This window comes from Stegastes partitus, unplaced genomic scaffold (genome assembly GCF_000690725.1).
Source record: "Stegastes partitus isolate 25-593 unplaced genomic scaffold, Stegastes_partitus-1.0.2 Scaffold403, whole genome shotgun sequence".
Classification (NCBI taxonomy): Eukaryota; Metazoa; Chordata; class Actinopteri; family Pomacentridae; genus Stegastes; species Stegastes partitus.
The window spans coordinates 315,861-332,042 of NW_007578134.1; the positions used below are offsets into that span (position 1 = coordinate 315,861).

General features: G+C 41.2%; 1 protein-coding gene across 2 annotated transcripts; it reads right to left on the reverse strand.

Moving 5' to 3' along the window:
• Window positions 1–4,508: 4,508 nt before the first annotated feature.
• yy1b (YY1 transcription factor b) lies at window positions 4,509–14,781 on the reverse strand. 2 transcript variants are annotated; one of them, XM_008285474.1, is made up of 5 exons: window positions 14,089–14,781; window positions 11,673–11,835; window positions 9,808–9,868; window positions 7,446–7,604; window positions 4,509–5,645 (listed from the first exon to the last, which is right to left on the reverse strand). In XM_008285474.1, the coding sequence occupies exons 1-5, from the start codon at window positions 14,627–14,629 to the stop codon at window positions 5,463–5,465; spliced, it is 1,107 nt and encodes a 368-aa protein (XP_008283696.1). In that variant the 5' UTR covers window positions 14,630–14,781; the 3' UTR covers window positions 4,509–5,462. The 2 variants fall into 2 exon arrangements, with proteins under 2 accessions (XP_008283696.1, XP_008283697.1); XM_008285475.1 differs by having other exon boundaries at window positions 11,673–11,823; window positions 14,089–14,779.
• Window positions 14,782–16,182: the final 1,401 nt, after the last annotated feature.

A 16,182-nucleotide genomic window follows, 5' to 3' on the forward strand; every position in this document is an offset into this window, starting at 1 on the left:
AGAGCGGATACAGACGTACCTGGCTTTGGATAAAATCAAAATGAAATTGTTAGTTCTGAGCTTTCTTTAATCAGTGCTGTTGGTTTATTGGGTTATTTTGTTGATATAACATTAGTTAAGTTCTGTTCATTTGACCTATTTTATAAGCCCAGCATTTAGCATTTGGTTTTTGTAGCTTATTTTTTTTATAAAACCCTGTTTTGAATCCTCCTGCTTTGCAGCTCGGTTCCTCACAGCCGTCATAAAACAGTCAATTTAGTCGAAGGTATTGCCTGTATCGCCCATTAAATCTACACCTATGGTTCCAATGAAACCACGTGTTCATCCTGACCTTTTTATTAACCAACTGTCCCACTATAATCATAATTATATTCAGAGAGCCTATAAATATACAATATATTTGTTAGATTAAGGCAGATATTTGGAATTTAAAGGTATATTTACTTTTGCACCAGTGGTTCCTGAAAACATATTTACATTCACCCTGAATGTCACATATGGGTAAAATCCTTCTTTACTATTACATTTTGTAGTCATTATGACCTTAGTGGTGTAACTAAAAGTTATTAAGACCTGAAGATGTTTACTTACTGTACAGCTTTACTAAAGACTTGGACCCAGGAGCTATGTGCCACTAATTACCCAACAGTTGTCCTGCTCTGGTCATCAATCACAGACACAGAGGGAGTTTTCTTCCTGAAGCAGCAGTAACAGCAGCACATTTCAGAGCAAACCAGCCCATTTAGAACAGCCCTAATACCAGGAGCTGCACAGTCAAAGTGAAACGGACCATTTTTGCAGCATTTTGAGCCAAAAAAAAGAAGAAGAAGAAAAGCACACTATGGGGACATGTGAGACTTTGATTAATTTGTTGAAAAGGGAACAATATGGGACCTTTAAAATGGCCCGCAGTGGAAAAGCAGGCCATTGTATGCAAACACTCGGGCACCGCTTTGCAGATTCCATACTTTATTGATTCTGAGGTGAGGGAAAAAAGCAACCTTTACAAAAAAAAACAGGCGTTCTCAAAATGTGAACGGACTGTAAATTGTTTTTTGTTTTTCAAAAGCTACAGAATAATTAACAGGCAGTAATTGTGGCAAAAAGGTAAGACTTTGGCACATCTTGTAAGTGTTCCTGCAGATCGCCTCAAGGTCTGAGACAGTTTTTTTGCCACATCAACATGACTTCTTTGTGTTTATTTTATACGCTGGAAGACACATCATGACTAAAATTAATTTCCATCTTAAAGCTGCAGCGCACAGTCTCAAAAACACAGATTCAGACGTCCAGGGTTTCATATGAAATAGAAATGCGCTGCGGGAAAAGTGACAATGACCTAACTGTAACCCATCCATCCATCCATCATCTATACACTGCTTCATCCTCACTAGGGTCATGGGGGGCTGGAGTCTATCCCAGCTGACTCAGGGTGAAGACAGGGGACACCCTGGACAGGTCACCAGTCTATCACAGGGCTACACTTAGAGACAGACAGATGATTTTGATGACATTTTACCATCAAGGTGTATTCTACATGCTACCCACATTTCAGCGCTCTGTGACTTACCCCCTAGGAGGAGTTAGCTCAGATTGGACAAACAAAAAATCCAAAATGGTGGGCTTCCTGTTGAGTTTAGGGTATGGCTGTCACTGACTTTTTTGTTTGTCCTGACCTCCTCCATATACCTACCAAATTGCGTAGGTCTAGGTCAAACATGCTTCCGATGGGACTCTGTTGAAATTTTCTAGGTGGCGCTGTGGAGCCATTTTTCAATTGAGGTGTGTATTTCCCCCTAACTATAACATTTTTCACTGGGTCTGATGTGTGTGCCAAATTTTGTGAGTTTTCGAGTACGTTTAGCACCTGAAAAAAGCGTTTCTTTGTGACGAAGAAATAATGACGTAGCAGTTCCAACAGGGTCCAATAGGGTCCTACGCACTGTGGTGCTCGGACCCTAATTACAACTAGTCAACTAGTCATTACAGTCGTCAGGCGTAGAGGTACAGTTCAGCCATTTTAAGGCTGGGGCAGATTATTTTCATGGAAGAATTTATAATTTTTATACAAAGAAATGAGTGTTTTAGGGGTTAAATCAACAACCGGAGAGTAACTTTAGGTTTTACTGAAAGCTTTCTAATGGTGTTCAAGATGGGAGCTGTTTGAGAAAACTGCTTTGGATTGTTTTCTTGTTGTAGAAACCAGACATCCAGAGTTTGCTGACATTTCTTGCAATCCATTCCCGTCTCACTGTGGCTGCCACACGTTGGAACTTTAGTTGAAAAAAGCTGTTTTGTTTGTCAGTGCAGCTCCTTCTTTCCTCCATAACTGGTGATTTTGTCCACAAACTTCAATTTCAGCTTCATCTGTCCACAGCACCAGTTGCTTTGCACACTTCAGATGTTGACTTTCGTCGTGAAGTTGCAGGTAAAGTTTGGAATTCATGCAATTGATAAACTTTCCCGTAGTTCCTTGGCGATCCTTCGCGTCATTTTTCTGCCTAGAAAATGTGCCTTTTTATCTGAAAGTTTTCCAGATCTGGTCTCGACTTCCACATTTCCCCGAAACTGCCTTTTATTAGTGACATTTTGGACAGTAGAAATTGCACGCTGCAGACGCTCTGATGTCTTTTTATAGCCCTCCGCTGCTTTGCAGGCATCAATTAGCCGCATTTTCAGATCTTCCGTCGGTTGCTAAGAGAAGCCGACGGTTGGCGAGTGTTCTGTGAGGAGTCGGAGAGTTTATCAGCTCGGGAAATGTCATCGGCTGATTCTGAACGACAAATGTTGATGTGCTTCACAAGTCCAGACGAGTTCAAAGACTTGACAAAGACTTTCACATGGAAAGTTCAGAGTGAAACAACATTTGAAGAGGTTTGTTTTCATGTGTTTACTTCAGAAATCAAATGCACAACCCTGGACAAACACCTGTAGACGACAAGGCTTCAACTGTAGAAGATAAAGTGTTTAGATCCTTTACTTAAGAACCAATACTTTAATCCATCCATCCATCATCTACACACCACTTAATCCTCACTAGGGTCACGGGGGGCTGGAGCCTATCCCACCTGACTCAGGGTGAAGGCAGACTCACCTGGACAGGTAACCAGTCTATCACAGGGCTACACTTAGAGACAGACAACCAAGCACACTCACATTCACACCTACGGATAATTTACAATCACCAATTAACCTCAGCATGTTTTTGGACCTTGTGGGAGAAAGCCAGAGAACCTGGAGAGAACGGGGAGAACATGGAGACTCCATGCAGAAAGATCCCGGGTGTCTTCACCAGGACGCGAACCGGCAACCTTCTAGCTTCTAGGTGCTAACCACTGAGCCACCTTGCATTTTCAATGATTTTATAATAAGCAAAAATACTCAGATATGAGTAGAAGTTCTGAATGAAAAATCCTACTTGGGTAAAAAATATGCAAACACTTGCCACACTGCGAGACGTAAGAGGCCTCAAAAGTTGGTAAAACACTGACAAAAGACTGCATTTTAGAAGGAAATATAGATACTTCCATACACTTACAGCAACTTTGTGGAGCCACAGCAGCACCTTTTTTTTTTCCATTTTCAAGGACAAATAATTTAACAATCACTTGGATCTTCTAGAAACCATTTCATCTGGGTCCTCACCAGATCTCATGCTTGTGGGAGTTGTATTTTTGCAGATGTTGACGCTTTTAAATTCACAGTTAAGATGTGAAGCTTCCACGTCTGACAACAGATGAAATTCTCAAAATTCTGCCAAGAACCCAAATAACAAATAAGTAAACAGATTTCTTGAGTGTCTGTCTGAGCTGACACGGACTGACTCCGGCAGCTGAAAAGGTTCAATCTGTGTTTTGTATTTTAAACGCTTGTTGAATTATCAATTGTGTCACTTCCTCCTATTTAAAAGCTGTCAGATTAAGACAATATTTCCCTCTGATATGTGGTGGACTGGAAGGAGAACGCAACGTAAATTAGGCATAAAATGGAAATACTCAAGTAAAGTACAAGTAAATAAATGCACTTAGTTACTCACCATCTCTCAGGAGCTGCAAAAGAAAACAAAGGTTTCGTGAACAGCATCGTGCATTAGCAAGTTTTAAATTCGTTCATTTTCATGCATGTAACACTAAAGCTGCTGCATGTTCTCTCTTATAAAACATGCAAAACCCTTCAGGGTAGAGCTTTTAAGCTGCTTTAAATTAAAATAAAAACAAAACATGACCGATTAACACTTGGTACTGCTCTACACTGGTCACTAGAGATGCAACTAATGATTATTTTGACTGTAGATCAGCAGAAAAAGGGTGAAAATTATCAATCAGCACGTCTGGTTTTGTCTATAAACTAAAGAAATTCAGATTACTGTCACGGAGGAGGAAAGAAACCAGGAAATAATCACATTTAAGAAGCTGGAATCAGAGAATTAATCACATTTAAGAAGCTGGAATCAGAGAATTTGGACTTTTAAGGCTTAAAAAAAAAAAGACACACTTGGTAAAAAGTTGTAGTGTAGTTCGACAGAGTTGGAATGACCCATTTTATTGTGGGCAGTTGGGATACATGGGTGTAAATACCAACAAAGGAAGGGTAATGGTTGACGTCTGTACATTACATTCTAACAAAGAAAGTGATGGTCTCGCAGTCAGTCCGTTGCGCGCTTCAGATACTTCAACTGTGAGCTTCTTACTCATTCATCTGTGTGACGACAGTTCATAGAAAAAATAAAGCAACTCATGACTAAAAGTTTAATTGGTTAACACTTTAAATCACACCTCTATCTATGTCTACTTAATTTTAATACAGCCATACGATACAAGTATACAAGGTTATTTCGTGGTTAGAGAAAAATACAACCAAAGAAGGTGTGGAAATGCAAACATACAGCTGTTGTTGTTTTTTTTTTCTTTAAACTTCTCATACGTGTGAAACAGGTTTTTTTGTATCATAGGTACGATCTCATAATGCAGGAGGGAAAACAAACGAGAGAGGAAAAAAAAAAACTCACAATTTTTTTTTACTAAACAAAGTCAAGCGTACAATATGCACACTTGAGGGAAATAAAAGCGATGCGACAAATAAAAATACTAATAGAGCGCTGCTTCTCTGATCACTCTGGTAAAAATAAGTCTCTGATGTTTGTCCATGGGTTCCATCTTCTGGCAGCTGAATGCCACTGGAGAAACAAAGGGACTGTGTCGGCCGGGGCTCTGGGGAATAGTCACTGCGTTGCTCATCCGATGTGACAGCAGAAGAAAAGGGGGGGCTCAGGAAAACCAGCTGAATTTCAGTGTTTTAAGTCTTTTTATCTGTCAGATTTTTCTTTTAATATAAATCATTAAAGTCTCAAGCTCTTCATCCCGTCTTCAAAAGAGGTTTTCACGTGTGCCGCTAGAAGGCTCTTTTTTGTTTCCTTTTTTTTTTTTCCCGTCTTTGTGGCTCGACGCAGGCGTTGTGGGTTCTCATTGGTTATTTTTGGCTTTGGCGTGTGTGAGGATGTGAGACTTTAGGTTGGTTGATTGGGCGAATTTCTTATTGCAGCCGTCAAAAGGGCAGACGTAGGGCCGGTCTCCAGTGTGGATCCGCACATGTGTGCGCAGGTTGAAGTCCAGAGAAAACCTTTTCCCGCAGCCCTCGAAGGTACACTGAGGAGGAAACGAGAGCAGAGCAGTCACTTCAATGGTGCCGGCCAGGTTGCATTGCAATACGTCAATAATGAGACAAAGCAGCTTGTTAAAATGGAAAAGGATGCTCCTGATTTGAAGATACAAATCCAACAGTTCTTCCTGTTTTTACAGTTTCTTGCTGAAGAATGATGTAACGTTGCAGCTGTTTCAGAAAACATCTTCTAAACCGACCACTGGGATCATTTCCTCAGTTAAAATACAGAACAAACAACCTTTTACTCCATATTTTAGTCAGTATTCATCTTTCTAAGTTGTATCCTGCTGCATACATCACCTCTGTGTTTCATAACATTTCTACTGAGCATCTACTAACACCCGACGGAGCATTTCACACTTATTTTAATGGACAGCAAACAAGTTAAAGTGACAGAAACGAGTGATTTGTGAAGCTAGCGATGGACTCTGCAGCACAACAGGCGACACGTCTGGGTTAGGGGTTACAGTTATCACCTGCAATTAAAGATAACAATGTCAGATTTTAACCCTCAAAACCCAGCAGCAGGTTTGAACGTTTGACTTTATCTTCAGAATAATAATGGATCAGAGCCAGAACTGTAAAAACAGAAAGATTCCTGAACTAATCATCGGTCATGTTGTCGTGACATCTTATCAAAGTCACTTTATTTTACATCCCTCAGTCTTTAAAGCACCAATATTGTAGATCAACTAAACACTCTCTGGCACCAGCGAGGAGCCATGTTTGACTCAGCAACAGTAACGTTTGGCTGAACTGCAGGCTGAAAATAAAACAAACTGGATCAATACAGCGACTGCAGCACGGCTCCAGTACGGTAAACAGAGGAGCAAGTTGATGGAAGACACATCCAGCACGGTGAAATATTGTTCTGTAGTTGATGTAAAGAAGAAAAACACAGATTTTTTTAGAGGTTGTAAAAGTGTAAACAGTTAAATATCTGCAGAACGTCGAGCTGCTAATCTGCTCCAGTGTTGCAGCATCTATAGGCAGCTGGACAAACGTTGGACGTGTTGATTCCAGGCTGTTTACTTCTTACAAAAACAACCAAAGAAATAGTTTTTGTTGCTTTGTGGACTTCTGTCATAACTTTCTTCTTACCATAGAAGTGCAGGACGTCACACAGCGAGCAAAAACGTGACAGGAACAAAAAAAACAACCAAAAAATGTTTGGAATTCAGCATCTTTGACAGCCAAATCACACTTTAACTGCTGCTGGAATGTGTCACTTCATGTGTCGTCCTACGAAACATGACGACAACGCAGCAATAACATTTAGAATACCTTGCAGCTGACTCACACTGAACGCGCTCCGGCTGAGTGCTCATACGCCAGATAATTTCATTTTCTAGATTCAAACACAGCGCTGGTTTTTCCATCTGGTTCTGTTTGACTCCTGCTGGTTCACAACCTCCGGACACTGCAGCTATATCTGCACACGAATGCTACCGTTTATTTTTAACCAGCTTGTACTTCTGGCAACGTTTAGTCGCCGTAAAAATCAACGAAGTGAATTCAAATAATGAGCGAGAACTTCGGGGAAAATAAATCTTAAGGATCCTCAAAGCATCACGAGCTGGCTGTGATTAGCTTCCTTTGATTTTACGCGCCACAGATAAAGTTTTAGTGACATTTAGCGCTGGGTGGGTGTTAAAATGTGAGAAGTTGCTTTATGATCTCGTGCTCCTTAGCCGGAATTTGGCTTCGAACGGCGACGAGCTTATGAGCTTAAAAGTGTAAAAGCGGCGTATGTGGGAGAGGACGAGGCTCGCTCCGATGCCAACCTGGAAGGGCTTCTCCCCCGTGTGAACGAGTTGGTGGCGCTTGAGCTTGGAGCTCTCGACGAAGGCCTTGCCACATTCTGCGCAGACGTGCACTCGCGGCCCGTGGGTGTGGAGATGCTTCCTCATGGCCGAGTTATCCCTGAACATCTTTGTGCAGCCCTGGAGAGGAGAGAGACAAACAAACCACGTGAGCGAAGGTTGACGAGAGCAAAGGGGTTTGGTTTCCTTTTACACAAGAGTCCTCAGCATTTTTATTCACGGCGTCTTTTAGAACAGGTTTAAAGCAAGAGTGTGCAAAGTGTTCCAGGGACACTTTGTGTCGGTTCAAGCGTCTTTACATTCTGACAGCAATCAATGAACCAAGAGTTGTGGCAGTAAAAAGAAGAAAATCATCATCCGAGGCCTGTAAGAAGGCCGTCACGTCCATTTCTGATGCATCACTTCCACGTTTTGGAGACGAGGCGTCACGTTTGTGGCTCCTCATTTGCAGAAAGTTGAAGTCAAAGCTATTTTATTCAAATCAGGGGCGCCGGCGTGACTCGCCGCAACGGGAACCTCCCGGAAAACGTTTAAATTAGCCGTGTGAAGGCAGATTCAGCAGCTACACTGATTATTTCTCGCCTCAAATGTTCTGAGAAACAAACAGTGAACTACTTGAGCAGTGTTAAAAAAAAGCTTCCAAACAAGCCGCCATGTTGGTTCAGGATGACGTATGGGAGCAAACGGTCCAAACGTTTGTGTCTCTTCAGGACAATTTGCCTCTTTTCTATTGTTTTGTGTCTCATTTTTACCACTTTGTGTCTCATCTGATTTGGTCTTTTGTATTTTACATCTTCTTCCTGTCGTTTTTAGTCTCATTTGTCTTGTTTTGAGTCTCATTTTTGCCCCTTTTACGCGTCTTTGGGACGGTTTTGCCTCCTTTCAGTTGTTTAGTGTTTCACTTGTGTGTTTTTTGTCTCTTTTTATCTCTCTTCGGTCATTTTATGTCTCATTTTTTGTGTTTTAAATCTTATTTTTGCCCTTTTATGTGTCTTTGGGACGGTTTTGCGTTTCTTTTGTATCCGTCTGTGTCTTGTGTTTGTCTCATGTCGGTCATTTTTCATCTGTCTTCTGTTGTTTTTATACCTAATTTTTGTCCTATTATGTGTCTTTGGGACAGTTTTATCTCCTTTGTGTTGTTCTGCGTCTCATTTCTATTGCTCTGTGTCTTGTTTTTGTCTCACGTTTGTCATTTTTTATCCGTCTTCTGCTGTTTTATGTCTCACTTTAGTCTTATTATATGTCTTTGGGATAGTTTTGTCTACTTGTGTCTCGTTTTATGCGTCGTTGGGGACAGTTTTGTCTCCCGTCTGTCTAATGAATCAGTTTGTGTCTTGTGTCTCTCTTCTGTCATTTTCTTGTTTTATGTCTTATTTTTGTCCCATCATTTGTTTTTGGAAGAGTTTTGTCTCTTTGTGGTCGTTTTCTGTCTCGCTTTGAGTCAGTTTCCGTCTCTTTGGGACAGTTTTTTCTCCTTTCCATTACTTAGTATCTCATTTTTGTCAGTTTGTGTCGGTTTTTGGTCATTTTTCTGCTCCCTTTTGCCACGTTACATCTCATTTTTTTTGTTTTGTGTCTCATTTTTGTCTATTTATATGTCTTTGTGAAAGTTTTGTCTTCTATCGTTTTGTCTTTTCTGTGCTGTTTTGTCTTTTCTGTTATTGTTCATCCCTTTCTGACATTTAATGACTCACTTTTCTTGCTCTGTTTGTCATTTCATGCCTCTTTGGGACAGTTTTGTCTCCTTTCTGTTCTTCTGTCACAGTTTTATTTCTACAAGTGAAGTGTTTGTCCAGTCAGGTGCAGAAAAGGCTAAAAGGCAAACAAAGAGGCCAGCCGGTTGTCTGGTTGGTTTTGGTCAGTGAGCTGAGGGTTATGGTGACTGAGACACGGTGTATTCAGTTGGAATGTGTTCATGTGTATTCATGTGTTTCGGAGGAGTGGATGCGGCCTTGAAGGGAGGCACTGAGTTTCTTTACGATTGTACGCCTTTAAAATCCAGCTTACGGTTTCTACAATCCTGCACACTCTTGCTGTAAATCCAGGAAATGATCGTAGCTGCCTCTTTTGAAGTTGTAATAATCTGCTAAGAGCCTCAAAGAGCAAAGAAAACCATTTACATTAGGCAGCCCGGTCAGATAAGGCCTCATTGTTCTTGCTCGTACATAAAAATCAATACCCTCCACTGTTATCTTTGCTTTTAGAGAAATTTTCAATTACACGGACAGCAACAATGTGTAAAACCATTAAACCCGTCAGGAACACGGAGCTCAATTTTGCCCAAACGGCGCCAAAGTCCCCCGCGAGGGATCATCAGACTCACTTTATGAGGGCAAGCTATCGTCCGGGGAGCATCGTCCTCTTTGACTTTTCTGGGCTTCATTCTGTTAAAAAGAAAAACAGGAGTCAATTTAGAGTTTTTAACTGACAAAAGAAACACAAGTTCCTGTGTTATTTATTGATCCTGTAATGGGGATTTTGTTAAGTTAATCGGTGGAAACATTACGACTTGACATTTCACCTCCAACACAAAAGAAAAACACACACAGAGGAAAAGATTGTGTGGTTTTAATACAGAAAATGTTAACTAGAAGATGATACTGAATATATTATTATTATAAAGGCAGACTTTGCACATTCACTGTTCTTAATAGATGGTAAAATGTGCCTGTCCTCCATTCATCTGACCTGCACTCATTAATCTACAAAAAAATCCCCGCTTCCAGCTCTTCAAGTGCTTCTATATAAGATTCTCCTGGTTTGGCAAAACAACCAATTTAACTGGACATTCAATCAACAATAATAAATCAATAATCGGTCCAGTTTGACTCACTGTGCACCTGCAACCTTGAAGAACACGCAGCACCATCTACAGCATGGGTGTCCAATCCTAGTCCTCCAGGGCCACAGTCCAGCATGTTTTAGATGTTTCCCTTCTTCCAACACACCTGATTCAAATGATCAGCTCATCATCAAGCTCTGCAGAAGCCTGATCCTGATCATTTGAATCAGGTGTGTTGGAAGAGGGAAACATCTAAACCATGCAGGACTGTGGCCCTCGAGGACCAGGATTGGACACCCCTGATCTACAGCGTTTCATCCTTCAGGCAGTTCAGCTTCCTAATTTCCTCCTATTTGACCTCCAGCTGTTCTACTTGAATTATTTGCTTTTACATTTGAAATGCTGTAAAAAATAAATAATCCTCAGCGGTTCTATTGTTTTACTAATTGTGCCTTTTAACATTTGTACTTGTGTTCTAATGAGCTTATCTACATCTTCTGCCTTCCTACTCGGCTGCATTCTGAATTATTATTCCTGCTCATCCCCAGTTTAAATAAAGGATGAATGACTGAATGAAAATAGATGCTTAATAATTAAATTGCAAAAATAATTAAACAGATACTCACAATTGACTGCATTTTTTATATGGTTGCTTTAAAGATTTTTTTCTTACTTCAGCTCATTTTTTGACCAATAAACCCCCAAAACACCCTTTTATGATCAATTATTTACATTTTATAACCAAACACACTATAATAAAGGTTCATATGATGCCTCTCATGGGTCTCCTGCAGTGCATGGTGATAAAATGATATCCCAATAATAACCATACACTTACATACATCGTCATTACCTCCTATTTTTGCAGTATAATAGTTTTTGCAGGTAATTATATTTTTAATATCCAAAGATTTCCTGCGTAGAGGATTTTGGGAAACATGTAATCAAGCATAAAAGACAGTTTGTGTTTATCAAATGGTGATAAATAGCAGGAAATGCATGGATTTCAGTCTAAACCTGTACAAATGATGGTTTAACTGCCTCCAAAATCCCATTCTTGTATCATATTTCAATTTATGAGGTCATTATTATTATTATTTTTAGATATTATCTTATATTTAACTTAATCATTCTCTTTAATATCTTCAAGAGTTTCCTAACAAGCCTTTTTGTACACTCATGGTTTGATCAAAAGGGGGGAAAAAAACAAGATAAAAGGAGCAAAATCCCCCAAAACATACAAAAGTTATCACAAAAAGCCACCTGCATGTTTTTGGCCTTTCAAACTCATACTACGTGATTATCAGCGGCGGTATCGTGTTGCATTGCACTCATCAGAAGTGTGTTGACGGTGTAAACAGCTCTGTTTACTGCTGGGACCAGCTGATGCACAGATCCTGACTCACCTGGCGAACTCGGCCAGCTGTTTGGGGTCGGAGAGGTCGATTCCCGGGATGCCACCAGGGGGCAGCTTCTTCCCTGTCATGTATTCGGAGTAATCCGGAGGGGAGTTCTCCCCGACGATCTGCTCTTCCACCACCGACTCATGGTCAATGTCTTTATTGTCATCTAGAAACACATTACAGAGACTGAACCGATAACATATTGGTGTCACCCTGGATACAGGCCTCCGGAGGCTCAAACATCTGCTGCCGCATCGGCCCTCTGATCACATTAGGAGTCTCATCACTGCTGCATTATTACTTTAGAATTTACTGAATACAAAAATATCATTTCCACATTTTTGTTTACTTCTACAAATCCGCTCCCTGCTGCTCACAATGATGCAGTTTCCACTTTGTAATCTGCACCATAATAGAAGAAAATTGAGGCAATAGAGGTCCAATTTGATTCAAATAGTGCCTTCAAATATATTAAATTCACGTTGAATTTGGGAATGAAGCGCACCACACAAATAACTTCGCTGAATAGAAAATTAAGAAACAAAGAAAACAACAGATAAATATTGAAAATCAGACAAGACAGGACATAATAGGTTTGTTCATGCACTTGTCAATTTAGAGATATTTTGCTTCCTTAACTTCTGACTAGAGAGAAGCAAAGCTCCAAACCACACAGACATGACGGGTAAACGGCCATCAGTATTAAACGATAAAGGTTAAAAAGTTCTTTTAATTAAATAAAACATGAATAAAAAAGGCAGGTGAACACGTTTTCTGCTGGAGTTGGTTGTATTCTAAATTTTGACGCCACGTTTCCTTGATTATTAATTTTTTTTTAATCTGTCCTGAACAAAGAACACACAGCGGTCAACCCCTGGGAGTTTAATGTTGTAGATGAGTCGTGCAGTTCTGTGGTATTTAATACTGTGGGGTCTGAACTTTGATATTTAATTTGGTTGAGGTACTTTAAATAATACAGCTGTGGCCTAACCGCAATATTTGCATTGGTAAGGTAAATAGATTTAATAAATAATATTGTAGGGTCTTCATACCTAAACTTGTTCTGCCAATTGGCATCGCTCGACGTCTGTTATTTTAGCTGCATTATATAAATCAGACGGTGACTTGACTCCTAACTCCAGCTTATTAACAGGACCTCGGTGACAAAATGATATCGATATGTACCGGCAACAGACATGAGAAAAAACTGATGTGATATTTTTACTTAAATGCATCAGATGTAAACCTGCAGGAAAGCACATAATGAAAAGCTCTGTATCATATAACAGAGTTTAGTTTGGTGTCAGGTCTATGACATCCTGAATAATGGAGCCTCTTCACAGAGATCATAGGATACCTGTCCAGGTGAGCCACTGGGGAATTTAACCTTTACTTTATCGTGTGTCATTATATATTGTTTTCCTGGTTTATTTTTATTTATACATTTAAATATACGTGCTCCTGTGACTTTTGTTGTGATATCATCTGATGGTTTTCTACCCGTGCACCTTAATAAACAGGCTAAATTCAAATTAAACCACTTTTTTCTGCTGCTTTTTTAACCAAAACAGGTCAATAAAATTATCAATAATAATCTACTTAAATTAATGATTTCAACGTGGTATTTTTCCTGCTGTATGATTTAATTAAGCTGATCAAGATGCCTCCTCCTGGAGCAGCCAGCAGAGAGCACTAAAAATAGACGAGTCCGCTCACCAGCACTAATGGACTGGTTACTAGCTAACAGGTTCAACGAGCTGGTTTAGTTCGCTGTGCAATGAAACTGACAGGAAATGTGGGTTTTTGGTGCCCGAGGAGACCTTCTTATAGTAACGATGGATTAGCAGCTGGTTGATATTACTCACTGTCTGGTGTGACGGCGCACAGCCGCTAGTTAGCCTGGCGAGACGCACAGCTGCTGCTAACCAGCAGCTAATGGCTAAAGCGTTCCCCGCTTAAATGTCACCAAAGCGAGAATTTCACGCGATTTAAACCTCCACATATTTTACATAACTCCCCGGCGGCATAATAGCTGCCTTTAAGCCGTAAGTGCGCCACAGTTTTGCGGCCTGTAGCTATCTCAGACCCGGCTGTGTGTCTCTCTCTCCCCGGAGCACCGCCGCCATCTCTGCCTGGCCGCGACTATCGCCATTTTTTCGGGGCCGCCGCCATACTTACTAGTCTCGGGGAATATGGCGGCGCCCAGCAACACCTAAAACATGGCCTCCCTTCAAAACAAAAACATTTCGATAACCCGCTGCGGGGTTTCAAATGGAAAACTCGCATTATGTGTCGCTTCTCACGGCCGTGCCACCGACACACTCCAGGAACTAGTCTGGTGCAGCAGGACAACGCCCTGGTAACGAGGCCTCATGCAAACAGCGGAGCGGAGGGACGCGGCCGGGCCGACGGTACTCACCCGATGCCCACATTGTAACAGAAAACTCCCCCTCCAGTGTCTTTATCTGCACTTGCTTCTGTTCCCATTTTCTTCCTCCGGCCTCCGCGCCGCTTAAATAGCTCTTTTTGCCTGCTTTCTTCCCACCGGTGCCGCCTCCCCGCTTCACCCGACCCACTGAGCTCTTCCCGGCCACAGTCACCAGAGTCTGCTCGATGTACTCGTCCTCCACCCCCGGAGCCGGCACCGGGATGAGGATCTGGTCCTCGAACCCGCCGCCGCCGTCCGTGTGCAGGTCCGAGTCGTCCCCTCCGACCACCTCCTCCCGGGTCTGCACCAGGATCACCTCCTGGTGGTGGTGGATGGAGCTGGGGTCGTCCGTGACCAGCGGCTGCAGCGCTATCATGGGCTCCCCGTCGTCGTCGTCGTCGTCCCCGCCGACCACCGTGGTCTCGATGGTCTCCACCGGTATCGTCTCCACCTCTATCTCGTGGAGCTCCACGATCTCGGCCGGCATCTCCGAGCCGTCTGTCTCAATGTACAGCGTATCTCCGGATGCCATGTTGAAATCCGCCAGCTTGCCTCTCTCATTCACGCCGTGTTGTGCTCCTCTGTGGACCCCACGAACAGTCACACGCCCCCGGCTCGGCTCCTGCCTCTCTCCGCTCCCTCTTCTTCGATAACAACTCTTCACTCCGGCCCACGCCACTTCTCGTCGCCACTATGCTCAGTCACACAGAAACATCGCGAGATTTCAGCGAGACCAGCGATAAGAGGGCTGCTGTAGTTCTGGGGGTTCCTGGGGGGTTCCCAAGGTTTTATGACCATCACACTCGGACGTGCGGGGCGTTTAGTTTGGATTTTGATTAATTTTGGGGGGACACATTAAGTATTGGGGTCTGAATGTCATCAAGCACTTAATTTCCTTCATTTTGGGGAATTTTTATGCACCTTTTTTGTCATTTTCTGCATCAATTTATGGTGGAAATGATGCAAAGGAAAACACAAAGCAACATAAAGTGCCAACAGAGCAATAATAATAATAATAAAAATAATAAACAATAACCCCCCACCAGCCCACCACAATAAAATATATTGTGAATGCCTCGTTAAAACAAAAACTGACGACACACTATCATAAATAAATGCAATAATGAAACAGCACAGGGCACAGAAATGTATAATTAAATCAACAAGCAATTAAAATGAGTCAATTAAAGGCAAAAATCAACATTCCCTGCTGCCCTTGGGTCTCGATGAAGGCCGCTGCTGACTGTTAAATTCAATTAAAAGTGCAGCTCTACTTATTACATTTGATTGTGTGCAAAAAAATAACAAACGTAACGCAAAATGCTGTAAGGAAAACATAAAAACAATAAAAGCAGCACCTTGCAGCCAACCACAAGCGATTATGTTACGAAGGAAGGACTCAATAAAACATGAACACTATCAGAAATAAATGCAATATGGAACACAAGAGGCAGAATCTGTCAAATAGTCAGATAAGTAAAATAAGACAAGAATAGAAAAGTCAAGTTTTAAAAGGAACTCATAATTAAATACACAAACAAACAAAAAAATGATAAAATCAGCATTCTCTGCTGCCCTTTGGTCTTAAATTCATTTTTTCCTCTAATTATTACCTATAATTGTGTAATGGGGAACACAATGTAACATAAATTGCTTTATAGAACAGCATAGCAAAAATAATAATAAAAAAAACAGCATCCCAGCGCATCATGAGTGATTATGTATTTAAAAAAATGTCTCAATAAGTGAGGAAATACCAGAGACAGGATCAGTCAGATGTACAGAATAATAAAATAACAGATAAAGAGACAAATAAAACTCTATATAATATACAATTAAGTGGACGGACAATGAATAAAACTTAATAATAAAACTAATTAATAGCAAACCCACCGTTCCCTGCTGCCCTCAGGCCTCGATGAAGGCTGTTCCAGACTATTAAATTCAATTTTAAAAAGTACAGCTGTAATTATTACATATAATTGTGTAGAGGAAAAACAAAAAAAATTCAGGCACATTGAGGAAATATTACAGCAGTTTTTTCCCGTCTCATGCTGTGGAGACAAAGTTTTCTGCAGAATATGT